Source organism: Podarcis cretensis (assembly GCF_951804945.1).
Source record: "Podarcis cretensis genome assembly, chromosome: 9".
Classification (NCBI taxonomy): domain Eukaryota; kingdom Metazoa; phylum Chordata; class Lepidosauria; order Squamata; family Lacertidae; genus Podarcis; species Podarcis cretensis.
In genome coordinates this window covers 41,715,870-41,730,430 of record NC_137178.1, presented here as the reverse complement: position 1 = coordinate 41,730,430, position 14,561 = coordinate 41,715,870, and the positions used below count along the sequence as shown (strand labels likewise).

At 40.1% G+C, this 14,561-nt stretch overlaps 1 protein-coding gene across 1 annotated transcript in view; it reads left to right on the top strand.

The window, feature by feature from the left end:
* DCHS2 (dachsous cadherin-related 2) overlaps positions 1-9,211 on the top strand; it is a 109,870-nt gene extending 100,659 nt beyond the window's left edge. The window contains exons 17-20 of the mRNA XM_079990404.1: positions 845-975; positions 3,193-3,479; positions 3,577-3,715; positions 4,738-9,211. Coding sequence (XP_079846530.1) covers positions 845-975; positions 3,193-3,479; positions 3,577-3,715; positions 4,738-7,385 — 3,205 coding nt within the window. The 3' untranslated portion in view covers positions 7,386-9,211. The remainder of the gene's footprint in view (positions 1-844; positions 976-3,192; positions 3,480-3,576; positions 3,716-4,737) is intronic.
* Positions 9,212-14,561: the final 5,350 nt, after the last annotated feature.

Below are 14,561 nucleotides of genomic sequence, written 5' to 3'. Positions count from 1 at the left end.
AGAGCTTCAGAGGGAACTGCTGACAGAAGCTTAAATTTAAATGCCTTGAATATAACATTGGGTTTTTTTAATGAAAGTTGGTGTGTGTGTGTTTGCACACTGAAACTTAAGAAACCGATTATTTTAGTAAATATCTCCATGTGTACCTTCTTGATATATGTTCTAGACAAAATATGAAATTATGCATGTTTACAAACTTTGAATGCAAGTCTGTAATTCAAGTAATGTGTTCTGACAATTTTGAAGCCACAAAAACTCAAGAGCAGAACTGGTGTGGTGGATGAATGGCATTAGACTCCACATATCAAATTGCAGCTTTTTGTGTTCAGCGCCGTCATGTGAATAATGGGAAACAATGCTGTTTGTCACGTTTGAAAGGAAGTTATTGTGTCAGAGATGAAAGAGAAGATGAATTCTGCATATTTATTTAACAAATGTATATTCCGCCCTTTCCCAAGCTTTGAAGTGGATTATAATGACATTCACTACAAAATACATACTTCCAAAGAGAGATAGAGAAAAATACTGCTTACCAATTTAAACCTATTTACAATATGTAAAACACATGACATCCGTGAAGCGTTAATGCCAGCCCTGAGTCCTGCTCCTTTTGTTCTAGTTCCCGTTTAACCCTCCGTCGTTCTTGAACTGAATCCCTTCCTCACATGTTAAAAAAGAAGTGTCATGTAAATGATAAAAATTAAAGTTACAAGGTTTCTCCCCCACCACATTTTCAGAAGGATAATTTTGGAAATAGTTTATCATTTTTGGTGTAACTTTTAATTAGATATAAAGTCATGGTTTACAAATACGGAACATGTTTTTGACTCTCTCTTTTTATCAGGTTAGTTGTGCAAGCTGTTGACAGAGGAACCCCCAGGCTATCTGCTACAAGCACAATAGAGATACAAGTTGTGGATATCAATGACAATGCTCCAACTCTCCAGCCGTTCGGCGTCGTTGAACTCCCTGAAAGTAAGAATGGCAAACACCAAGCAAAGAGATTGTGCTGGTTTGGACCTAATCCTGCTAAACCATAGTTTACTGCAGCTTTCCCCAACCCAGTGCCCTTCAGATGTTTGGACTACAGGCAGCTGGGATGGTCAGGAATAATTGGAGTCATACTCCAAAACATCTGTAGGGCACCTAGTTAGAAAATGCTAGCTCATGCTTACATGAATAAACCACAGGGAGCTTTGTGCTCACACGTCCCCCCCCCCTCATACAAGGGCTTTCTCTTATGTTTTAAACTAAAAAGAGACAGCATGTCACATAGCTATGGTTTATTGAAAGTCAACTTCATGCCATAGTTTTAACAAACCATAGTTACAATTAACCACATGGTAAGGCTCAGAAGTATCACAAGATGTGGTCAACCAAAATTAGAATCAGAATTTGAACTTGCGGCCATGCCATAGAATGAGACGCGAGGGAGGAGCATTTGATCCTGGGGTACACTGCAGTTTGTCATGTTAAGCCATGGTTTAGAGTTCTGTGCAAGTGGGGCCACTGTCTTTTTATGCCTTTGTAATAAATAGGGGGAAATTTCTCAGATGGGAATTTTTTTTTTTTTATGAGTAGCACATATTCTGCGGCATATTTCTGCTGGCTGGGAAGCTTATATTTGTGAGCAACTTAAAAACAGCATATAAAAGAATGCCGTCTGGTGCATTAAATCTCAAAACATTGGTAAAAGACCCTGCTGAGAGGTTCAGATGTCAAATTCCTAAGATTTATTTTCAATTTCTATTTCCCTTTTGGAGAAAGAAACACAGTTCTTAAGCCAGAGTTCCCAACAGTTAACTTTTCAATTCTATTGTTATTGACTAAAGTAGCACTTGTGTTATGAAAGTTAAGTAACTTCACAGTGAATCAACTGAAGTTCTTGGCTTGTGTTGGAATGTTCAGCAATTTTGTTCCAGTGCTTCGTCCTTCTTCTGATGTTACATTTTGTGGCACAGTAGCTATTCCAAGGGCCTCTTTTTCTACCACATGTTTGAGGTCACATGGAATGGCTCTTTGTTATGGCTCCCCATGCCACCATCTCCACTTTGGGGAACTGAAAGAAGGACAGTTTCCATGTGACTTGGAACTGCTGCCATTAAAGAGCAGCACAAGAAGGAGTTATGACACATCAGCCATTAAAAATAAAGTCCATTTTGAGATTTCTTCCTATGTTTTGATTTTTCACTCACAGCGGTGATGCATGTCACTCCCAGAAGTGGAAAACATTTATGCATTTGCCACCCACCAGCCAGACATGGGGTTGCCAATAATCCAGAAATAGCTTGGCTTATCCGTATCTGGTTTATGTAGCTATTCCTCCAGAATTATAGTTTCACTCAGGCGAATTGACCTTGAAGAACACACCTGGATGAAAATTGTCAATCGACTGGGAGATGAACTTTAGACCTTAAAATCTGCAATTTGCATGCCAGATATTCATTACTGTACTCAGGCGTCAAACAAGGACCAGTTTTGAAACATCTGGACAAAATTATATTCTTCCAAAATAACTCCTGACATAAGAAGAGAGTAGTTCCATCCAGTAAGCTATTAACTTCCTCTTCTTCTTCTTTTTGGCTTTTCATTCCTACTAGTTCCCCTTTCTTCCTTTTAATAGTGGTCTCATATGAACACCAAACATACATGGGAGTATTTGTGTTGTCAGTATATTGTTAAAGGTCTGGCTTTTCATTTCCTTTGACCAAGATTGCAAAGGGAAGAGATGTGTGCCCTGCCCTGGAATAGCTTTTGAGTAGTCTAAATACAAAAAGGCTGGGAAGAGCTAGCATGTATTATTATTATTTATTAAATTTGTATATCACTGTATATCCGTAGATCTCAGGGCAGTTCACAACCTAAACATTTAGGTAATAAGCCACCTTTTTAGCTGTTATTTTATGAAGTCAAGGAAGATTATGCCAATATTTTTCTTGAGCAAATCTGTTTTCTTATTTGCAGTGTGGGGATGGGATTCTTGCAAAACTTTTCTAGAGGATTTAACAGCATGTACACAGTTTAGTACTGTCATCCACATTATCTATAACCTTACCCTTAAAATATTCCTAAGATTTCTGGCAACTATGGGTTTTTTGGGGGTATACATATAGTTTGTTGATAAAAATTTCTGGAGGGCTTCCAAGAACAACAGTGATAAATAAGTCTTACTCTTAAATATGATGGTTGTAGATGCTCCACTTGGCTCCCTGGTGATGCAAGTATTGGCAGATGATGCGGACCTAGGACCACCCCTTCACTACAGTTTTGCTGAGAATGGAAATCCTGGAATGAAATTTGCAATTGACCAATGCCATGGAACAATCACATTGGTGAAAGCATTAGATTTTGAAGAAATCACTCAGCTTGAACTGTTGGTCAGAGTTTCCGATTCTGTGCACGCAACTACAGAACAACTTCTGATATTTATATCTGATATTAATGACAACCCACCCATATTTACTCAGGATGCATATCAGGTAAGAAAAGAAACTTTAAGTAATTTAAAGCTTTTGTTGTGAAGACATCTCATCATGTGACCTTGAGATGCTGTGGACTTTCCCCACCCCCTTTCAGGTGATGATACCCGAACGTAGGCCTGTAGCTACTGCTCTTTTGACTGTCTATGCCACAGACAGAGATTCAGAGTACAATGGAAAGCTAACCTACAGAATTCTTCCCCCCTCTGATGAATTTTCTGTTGATCCACAAAATGGTGAGTTCGTTGTATGTTTAATAATTTGCAGTGTGGAACATATAATATGATGTGCTTTGTCTGGAATGCCTGTTGAAGCTTCTTGTTATCCACACATCAAACACAGCCAAAATTGTCATCCATATCTGCAATACAATTGCATTGACAGCACTGAGAGAGTGGGTAATGGGAAGATTTAAGTGATGAACAGAGGGCATGTAATGAGCATCTAGCAGTCTGTTTATTTACCTGTTTGTTGAACATGCCATGCTATTACTTACTTCAAGAGTTCAAACGAGAAAAACATTAAATTACAGCATACCTTTAGGCATTCAAGTAGAAACAGGATTTTCCAGAAATATAAAGAATAAAGAGATCTGCCACATTTAATAATTTTGCAAAAGAATTTACAGACACTTTTTGGGAAGCCCACTAGAGCAGGGTTTCCCAAACTCTGGTCCCTGGCACGTCTGTGGATTTGTAATTAAAGATGGCAGACAGCACATCCATCGTGTTAAATGTTCATATTGATTTTAAAATCTAGTTTTATTGTTTCTCTTATTTCTTATATTGTATTTTATTGTATTACAACTTGAATTTCTATGAAATTAAAATTGTAATACAATAAAAAAGTATAAGAAATAAAAGAAACAATAAAAGTACAGTTCAGATTCATACAGTACTTAGCACAGTGGATTACAATTGCTACAGTGAGCAGGAAAAATATTAAATGGCCTGCCAAGACCCTCAGTAATTTTGAAGAGATCCACGGGGAAGAAAGTTTGGGAACAACTACGCTATAGCCTAGGTATGCTCCAACTGGAAAAGAAAATGTTCAGCCTTGCAGAATTAGGTGACATGTTGCTATTGTTTTAAACTCTTGTGGTTTACTCCCAGTTGGGTATAGGATTGTTGCCTTAAAATCATTTCAAATGATGACTGTTTCTTTTAGGAAATGCTGGAGGGGGGATTTTAACTGAACCATTATGCTTCTATTACTGAAAGTTTGTTTTGAAATGTGTTTTTCTAAAACTTTATTTTAGGCTCACTATATCTGGTTAAGACAGTGACATACCAGGAAAAGAATCCAGTTATTCGACTCCATGTAGAAGCCATTGACAGTGGGAATCCTGCTTTGACTGCTGTTGCTTCAGTGCTCATACAGATCCAGGATGTGAATAATTACATCCCTCAATTTACTGTGCCATCGTATAATCTCAGTATCAGTGAAAATGTCTCTATTGGAGAGATGCTGCTAACATTCTCAGCTATTGACAATGACAGGACACATGACAGCACCTATGTTGAATATGCCATTATTGGTGGTAATGGTGGTAATAAGTTCCAGGTGGAAAAATGCATCGTTGGGCCAGAATCTCCAAGTAAACTGACTGGAAATCTTGTGTTGAGGAGCATTCTAGATCGCGAGAGCAGTTCATCTTACCAGTTGTTAATTCTTGTATCTGACCGTGGGACTCCTCCTTTAAACGCCACAGCTACAGTGTCAATCACTGTTTTGGATATTAATGATAACCCACCTATATTTACCAGTTTGGAGTATAAAGTTCATGTCAGGGAAACTTGCCCTGTAGGCAGTCATGTTACTGCTGTCTCAGCTAGTGATTGCGATGCTGGACCTAATGGAGACATCACGTACAGTATCACCTCTGGAAATGACATGGGGCACTTCCGTTTAGATGGGAAAACTGGCTCCCTTGACCTCGTCAGAGCTTTGGATTATGAAGAAACAATGAATTTCAGTCTGACCATTCAAGCTTCTGATGGAGGAGTTGGCATAAAAAATGTGGCCTTCGCTGTAGTTTTTATCAGCATCCTTGATGCTAACGATTACGTCCCAATATTTGTATTTCCCACCCAGGACTGCAGAATCCATGAAAATCTGCCTGCTTTTTCGTTCGTCTGCAGAATTTCTGCACTGGATTTTGATACCGGCCCCTACGGTCACCTTTCGTATTCCATCCAGTCATCATGTTTGTCTGGTCATGGAACTCCTGGAGATCATGACATGTTTTTCATAGATCCTCTGACAGGAGAGATCCGCACCAAGCAGGTGCTTGATTTTGAAGACCAGGACAAGTATTGCTTCATAGCTCAGGCCAAAGACAGAAGCGACTCAACAGCCACTATCACCGTTCAAGTGGAGGTCGAGGGGGCAGATGAATTTGACCCTGTCTTTAACCAAGACCAATATTTTTTTGATTTCCCTGAAAGGAATGAAGCAGGGCAGTTGATTGGCAAAGTCACAGCATCAGATTATGATGGAGGATTGGATGGTGTTGTTCACTACACTTTGCTAAAACAGTCACCCTTCTTTTCTGTGAACCACAGCAGTGGGGCCGTCTACTTGACCAGACCTTTCCACAGGAAGAGAATCGGCATGAAGAGAGCAGGCGATACTCTTGAACTGCTTGTAAAAGCTCATAGCCCAAAGCTGGACTCGAAGTCTAGCACGTGCACAATTCTGGTGAATGTCTCTAAAGCTCCAGAGACTTATTCCATGTTGCCGGTGGAAACAGTGTCCATTAGCATCGCCGCTTCTACTGTAGCATTCCTGTTTCTGGCCATCAGTCTTGCTGTGCTTATTGTTAGATTCAGGCGAAAAGACACTGCAAACTCCAGCATGAAGAAAAAGATGCCATGTCCCACATCTGCTGATTTGAAATTAGACCATGAGAATAGTGCTCCTAAAGACGTCCGGAAATCCCAAATCCATGCAACCGGTAACCTTCCAGTAGGCACCATAGCGGAGTGGCTAAGCTTGGTAGGCATCAGAGAGAGAAGGGACATGGGCAACCATTGTAGGCATTCAGACTCCAGCGGACATGGCTCTGCAGAAGGAGAAACTGCAGAAGATGAGGAAATAAAGAGGATCAATGAGCATCCCTGCAGGAAGGGTTCCGGATCAGCTTTAAGTGACCGAGGCTCACGTATACCCGACTCAGGAATTCCTAGAGACTCTGACCAGCTTTCGTGTCAGTCTGAGGAGACTGATGTCGTGGCCATTTCTCAAAGCATAGAGGCTGCCCACCCTTTCCAAGATGGAAGTGGAGGAGAGGGAAGAGAATGTGATGCAAAGTATGCTTGCAATCAAATGCTGTCCGAAACACTTCACAACCTGGGGATGAAGGAAAAAGACATCATGACAGACATCACAAGAGAATATATCTTCATACCTGATGATCAGAACTCCCATTATGGATCTCTTGCTACCCTAGTTGACTCTGATGAGGATCGCAGAGGCAGCTATAACTGGGATTACTTGCTTAATTGGGAACCCAGATTTAAGCCTCTCGCATCCGTGTTCAGTGATATTGCAGAACTGGAGGATGAAAGCTTAAAAATGCATAGCTTTCCTAAGGAGAAGAAATCTTTCATCTTTCCTCCTCCTCCTCTAATTACTTCTGTAGCTCAGCCTGGTTTAAAGACAGTCCCCCCGCGAATTCCAAATCTGTTGCCTGGTCAGGCATTTAAGAAATACCCCCGCTCACCCCTCATCCATCACCTGAGGTATCCTCCATCTGCTATGACTCCCAGTTTTTCACCTTCTCTGTCTCTGCTTACCACGCAGACCCCTACAGCATCTCCAGTGGCCTCCCATCCTAACCTGAAGGGGATATGCCCTGGTGGGGCAAAGTGTGAACTTTCAGCAGATGAAGAAGTTCAAGTATAGATTATTTATCATTGACTTAAAGTGTTACATGAACGTTTGGCTAAATGTTTTTGCCATATTCCTTAACGAGCATTGCATGTCATGTCTATATCTGTAAGAGGGAGAAAAAATATTTTTTACAAGTTAAACATTTTACCTGCCTAATTAATTCACTGCAGGATGTACTCCAGATCTGTTAGGGACTTCCTTGATCATTCATTATGAACTTACCTACATTAGCTGTTTGTGTTCTGTATGTTCTAGACATCTAGGGGGAAATCACTGGTGGAACAGAACTTTCAGGCAATGCTTACTCTTAAACTCAGGTGAATAGTTGAGGATGTGTAGAACTTGCTGGATGTCCATGCAGCATACAGAGTTGCTATTTTAGCTGGTCTAACATGTGCTCTGGTGCTGCTAGTAAGGCACAACAGGCATTGCCATTTTTGTCCCTTCCCCCAAACTACTCTTGATACCTGAGCCAAGCACACTTCAGCTGCAGTAAAGAAAAGAAAAAAGTTGGTGCTACGTAATATTCAGTGCATGTAGAAGTATATTTACAGACACGCACACATTTCGGAGTGTGCATATTTGTTGTATCAAATCAGCATATAGTTACCAATATTTTTACAGCTTTCTTTTGCTTCAGTATATAAGTAAATGTTTTTGCACCTTCGTTTACATCACCTCGAATGAAACCAGGATAAGTTAGAATTGGCCTTTTGTGAATACGAAAAGGCCCTACAAAGGTTTGGTTCCCCGCCCCCAGTCTCATCTAGAACAAGCAATGGATAAAATGCTTGCTAGACTGACCCTCTGGGTTCACATTTAATGATTGCTTATTCTGAATGACTGTGCTCAAGGTTCAAAATATCTTGATCCTCTTTACTTCTGTGTAGAAGTGACACCACTAAAAGCTGGAGGAATAAAAAAGCGGAATTAACATTGTTTCCAGATAACACTGGAAGTAAATGGTAGAATCACAGAGATTCGGAATGGCAAAACAAATCAAAGATACATTCCTAGTGGATGTAGAATGACTACTGCATCTGGTATTTTTGCCTTTGATTTCAGTGAATCTCCAATGCAGTTTACACTGAGATTGTCTGAAAGAAGTATTCGGTGTCGCTGGAGTGCCTTCTTTCAGGCCCCTGACCTGTGCAATTCTACATTCCCCTGGACCTCTTTGAAAAGTGACAGAGTGACATTTATCTGATATCTGAGTGCAGCCAGGATTTTCTGGCTTTTAGGGATACACTGGCTTGTACTCATGGTTCTTTGCTTTCCATACCCACAGTGGGATCCATCTACTTGTGTGGTTTTTTGGATTATAGCCAGAACCTTTTGCTCTAACTTCTGACTTGCTATAGGAAGCCTGAAAACTTATCAAGATCTGCCACACCAGTTCCCTCACATAGCAGAGTTGTTTTCCCATGATATGAAAGCATACCAAACAAAAGAAAGGAAATGGGCGATGTTAATTTATGAATTCTGTATTTGCAAAATACATACATGTATATAACAAAGTATAACCAAAAATGTAAAGTCACGGCAGTGACTTGTATAATTGCATAACTAAATAATGTAACAGTATTTTAAATATAATTTTTATATTTTTTCTACTGTGAAAACTTAGTTTTTATTTTTCTTGGTTTTAATGTACAAAAGATACTAAACCGTAAGGATGTCCAGGGCTTTGGATTTCTGGGCATTTCCTGACCCAGCCCTACTAAAGGAAGCAGTTGAGGAAGAAGACTGTGGTAAGAAAGGAAGATGGTCCTGAATTCTCCTGATTGGAAACTGATTTTAGAGAATTGACACATTTTGCATTTCTAAGCAGGGCCTGGTTCCAGTCGCAGCTTATCCCCAGACCTACTATTTTTAATACATACATATACATACATATATATATATATATATATATATATATATATATATATATATTAGGTCACCTAGTAGCTACCATTGGAAGACCTCTGCACAGCTGGAATGTGCCATACTGAAATAATCACCCTCTGTAGATTATTTAGCAATTTGATTTCTAGAGACATGTTCTAACCACCACCACCACCCCCAAAAAAGAGAAGGGGAAGGAAACCTACGTGGATTTATTTATTTTTTTAATTGCAACCATTTTATAGATGCCTGATGCATTTTGACCATTTCTTCTAGTCCTCATTACTTTTAAGGCTTGCTGAAGACCTTTTCGTTTTATTTTTTATTTTTTAATATTTTTCATTAATTTTTCATTAATAACAATCCAATGGAGGTCACATTAATACAACACCAAATCAAACCAAATCATAATACAATCAAAAGGGCCAATTAATCGGTTCCAAATTCAACATTTTTGGATGACTTCCCGTGTTCCGGCTATCAGGAGTTGATGTTATTCCTTGGTCCTGCACCATTTCTCTTAATTATGTAGTCCAAATACAACAATTCCGCTCTTGATCCTTTATTTTAACAGCCACTGGTGTGATGACTTTCGTTTGTATTTAGCAAATCCATATCCATTAACTTGCAAAGGGAATTTATTTCCTGTAGTTTTCTGTGTGAAATATTTGTTTACATTCTTCTTTTCCTTCATGTTGTAATCGATCAATCCTCTTCAACATCGCCCCTCTCTCGAGGACTTAATTCTCATTACGCCACAGCTTCCATTTTGCCTTTCCTAAACCCAAAGTTTTCCAGCATCCGGCCGTGGCTCCTGGCTTACTTCCAGCATTTATCTCCTTTAGTCCTTTCCAATCTATTAACAAGCTGGTGTCTCGCCAAAATCGTAAATAAATCAGAGCCCTCTTTAGTAGGCAATGTCACAAATCATCACAGTATTTCACACATTCTATTCTTTCCAGTACTCCGTAAAGAAAATTATAGTTCTTGTTGAATCCCTCTTGCATTCTATATATAGTTGTAATTCATTAGTAATTTTATTCCATTAGTACTTAATTAATTAATTCTTCAGTGAAGGCTTGCCAAATCATAGCAAAGCAAATATAATGTAAAAAGAGAACAATGACCGCTCCCCGCCTAAAACGGGGGGCGCCCTTTGCGTGGACGCGCGCAGCCCTAGATCTGGAGCGGCTCCAACAGCATAGGCTTGGCTTTGCCTTCCCTCAGGTGGGATACCTGGAGGTCTCCACCTACCTCAGTCAGGTGTCCAATCCCACCTGGGGGAAGCATTGCCAAGGAGACCAGGCCAGGTAGGGGAGGGATTACCTGCCCACACAATAGAGGGAGGATCTTACCTGGGAATCCTCACTTGGCTCCAGAGTGTCCAATTCATTTAGCAGGTTATCTTTCTCTTTCAGAGCATGTCTGTTTCTTAAGTCCAAATTCAGATCCATCTTAAAAGAAACAGAAGTAGCTCCGTTCATGGCGGCCGCGTTGGGGGTTTCCAATACATGCAGTGCTGTGCCCTCTGCATCCCTGCCCCTGCATTCCATCGGACGATCTGCTAGTGAAAGCTCTCTCTCCACCCCCCAACCCGGGGGGAGGGCTTGCAAGGATAATTACTCCCAGATTATCCTTAATTAACTGCATGGCTGGCATCCGCTATCATGGGATCTGCAGTTCGCCATGGTGGCAGCGGCGGGTGTCCTAAGACCTTTTCATTTTAGCAGTCATTTTCAGTAAGGTCCTCTGATTTTTATGGTTATTTTCAGCATATATATTATTATTTTTAAAAAAATCTTTTGTTACTTGATAGTACACTGCTTAGAGATTGCACAGCTGTTCAGCTGTACGTACATTGTTGAAATAAATAATATAATAAAATAAACCTTGCATCTGCAAACAGTCAGTGGTGACAAGTGCTAGAAACTCACTAGACACCTAAGATGTTGTTGGAACTTTTAAATGAACAAATCTTATCCCAGCACCTTGGGTTTTGCACCTCTCTTTTCCACTATCATCGTCACCCTTTTTGCATTCTGAATACCAGTGTGGATGCACAGCAATCTGTCCCCGAGATCTTCTCTATCGTGTGAACACATGAGGATGAAACCAGAAACAAAGCAGTTCTTGTATACAGAAGATGTCAATAGAACATCGTATGCCATTGTCATATCCAGGCACGTTTGTCAGGAATCAGTGAGTGATTTCACCCATGCTCTTTTTGTTTCCCAGAATTACCATGCTGTGATCATCAAAAATCTGATTTATAGAATACGGTGGAAAACTGATACGACAAGGCTAAAGGTTCGTTGTTCTCCCTTTCAGGTAGATGTTCTAGATTAGTATTTGCAGGTGATAGTACACTAAACAATGGACTTATCCAGTCATCTTCATCACAAAATGGCCATTTTCTGTATCGGCCAACAAGGCCATTGGTGCCCCTTGCAGTCTGCCTCCTGACTTTGAATCTAGTTGTCATTGTTGCATTCCTTTTTGGAAACATTAGCTGTAAGCCGATTCCCCCCCTTTTTAGCAAATATATGCCACACTCTGCATGGGATAATCAGACTTAAGAAACTTCATTCCGTCAAGGTTTTTTTTTATTTCATTTTTCTTTTTAATATATATATTTACTAATTCTGTGTCCAAAACTGTGAACTACATTAAGCAGATGTATTTCTGTCTCATGTGTGGCTGGACTGAAAAATGTGAATATACAAGGAAAGAGTCTGCAGTAAATCATATGTCAGCTCTTTTCACCTCACTTTTTTATTCTTTGTGTAAACAATATAATTTGTTTAAGTTATTGTGAGTTTAGTTTTCACTTGCCTGAAAAAGTCTATTGTCTGATCAGTGGAGAGGGAGAGAAAAGATCAGTATATACTAGTGATGGAGGAGCAGGATTTGTTAGTGGAAAAATATATTAAGCCCAAAGTGCAAAAACTATAAAATAAGATGGTTTGCTGGGGTTTTTGGTGGGTTGCCACTCTGAATTGACTTGCTTAACAGCCAGTGAATTATAGTTGTGTAATTCAGGGCCAAATGAATAGAAAATGTGATCTATTGGTCATAATATTCTTTTTGCACAAAGAAAAACATATCGCTGATCTAGAGAAAGTTGGTTATGTCTAAGGCAGTGAAGTGAGCCTGTGAGTATGCCAAACTTTAATTCATAGTTAGCCTATGTAGGCTTGTGCAGCACATTTCGTTAATTCCTAAAGGACATGGGTAGGGTAAACCTTTTCTAGAGCACTGCCAATAACCACAGGGATTTCCCTATATATATAGCCTATATAGGATAAATTCTAATCCTAAATAAGTTGTGTTCTGCTTCAAATAAAGAACTTAGCTGCATTTATTGCATTTCAGATTTAAATGCACTGTCATTTCCAAAGAGTTGCTTGCAGTATAATGTACATGTGGCACTTAGAGCCTCAGTAATTTATTGCAGCAAAGGCTTTTGTGGACCAGAACCCACTTCATCCGATATGCAAATTGGTTTCCAAACTGAATAAGTATTTCACAGTGCTCTGCTTAGTACAGTGGCATACATACAGCTTTTCTTTTATTTATTTTACACTGCTTATCCTTTTGGCCTCAATTAAAAATATACATTTTTCATTTTTTTCTTTCTAATATATTAACCTAATTCAAGTGATATTTTATGCGTCTAATACATGAGCTATGCCTCACAAAAATATACACCATAAAAATAAATCTGTTGGGTGGTGTTTCAACTAAATTTTACTCACAGTGGAGCCATTGAAATTAATGGACCTACTTAGTCATTAATTTTAATGCATTTACTCTGAGCAAAACTTAGTTGAATTTCGCCTGTTAAGGATAAGATAGGAAAACAAGAAGGTTTCAGACTCATTTTTGACACATGAATTGTTAGCAACATTTTGTGCTGGTCTTACACCAAGAGTGCAAACCCTCTAGGTGATGGCTGTAGAATCAACTGTTAGTGCAATAGCCACTCACTGATTACTTATTCCTGTGCATATCTTATTGACCATAAACATTTAGGTTTTGTTTGGTAGGGGTTTGTTTAGTAAGTTCATGTGCTGCAAAACATGAGTGCATTGCATCCTTCTTCTCCCCTTGCAAAAGTTTGGGTAACAGAATGTTCATAGTAATTATCTCTTCCCTTGTCAGAATGCTCTGAACCGGGCCGGGCTTCCTTACTCAGTTTAGGGGGTTCTGCCTGTTCAGAGTAAAGAATCTGTCTTTTGTTTTGAGGAAATGTCTTCACTGATTTTTTAAAAAAGTAATATAGAAAAATATGTTTTACATAAACTTTCTTAAACCTAAACTTGCTGCATCTTTAAAGGCTAAATGGCCACATTTCTCCAGAATCTTCTCTCAAAGAAACTTGAAGATTGATTCAAATCAAAGAACAGAATAGTGTTGTGGCTTGAACCAACCCTGCCAGGACAAACAGGCTGCAGGAGGACTTGGATTCAGCCCATACACAGCACCTGGAAGAAACAGAGTACCAATGATGTAATTGGCAACACTGAAATGATTCCCTTCAGTGTAGTGGATATAAAACAGCAGGGAATGTGTTTCAGAAGAAGAGACATCAAGAACCTGGAATCTAACACAGAAAAATGTGAGTGTGTGTGCACATTTGTATGCCAAGATTGGAGTGGATTTCCTTATGATTTAGCAAGAATCTCTTGCAGGACAAGGCATCAGACTTCCCATACCCTAACCCATATAAATAAGAGACCAATCAGACTGGGTTTTGGGTAAAAACAGGCCACAGCTTTATTGAATACAGATGAAAAAGGTTTGGCTTGGGCATGGGGCAATCTAAATACTTCCGTCCCACCTGCCAGAAGTGATGCAGGGGTTCCTAAAACTTAAACAAAATAGGGTGACCCCCGCAGGGGCAGTTGTCTGGGGGAGTGCCTTTGGCCCTTGGCCCCCTAGGCACACAGACATGGCCACTCCCCCAGGATCCCTTTAATGGGATACCCCAGTGTTTGGAGGGGCAGGCGGGGGGCTACAACCTTCCTTCCATCAGAAACAAGGGATTGCCCCAATGCTCAACCAGTTGTGACAAATTGCTATGAGGTAGGCAGAGCCACCGGGTCAGTGCCAATTAGCCTGGTGGGCAAATTCTTACCCAGGCCCGTAAGAACGACGACCACCGTGGCCACAGCAAAGTCATTGCCTATCGGTGTAAACTGTGGGTGGTTGGGATGGTGGCAGGACCCACAGGCCATGCCCCAGGTGTGGGCTGCTTAAATGGGCAGGGGGTGGATCTGAGGAAAGCCCACCATCTGCTCC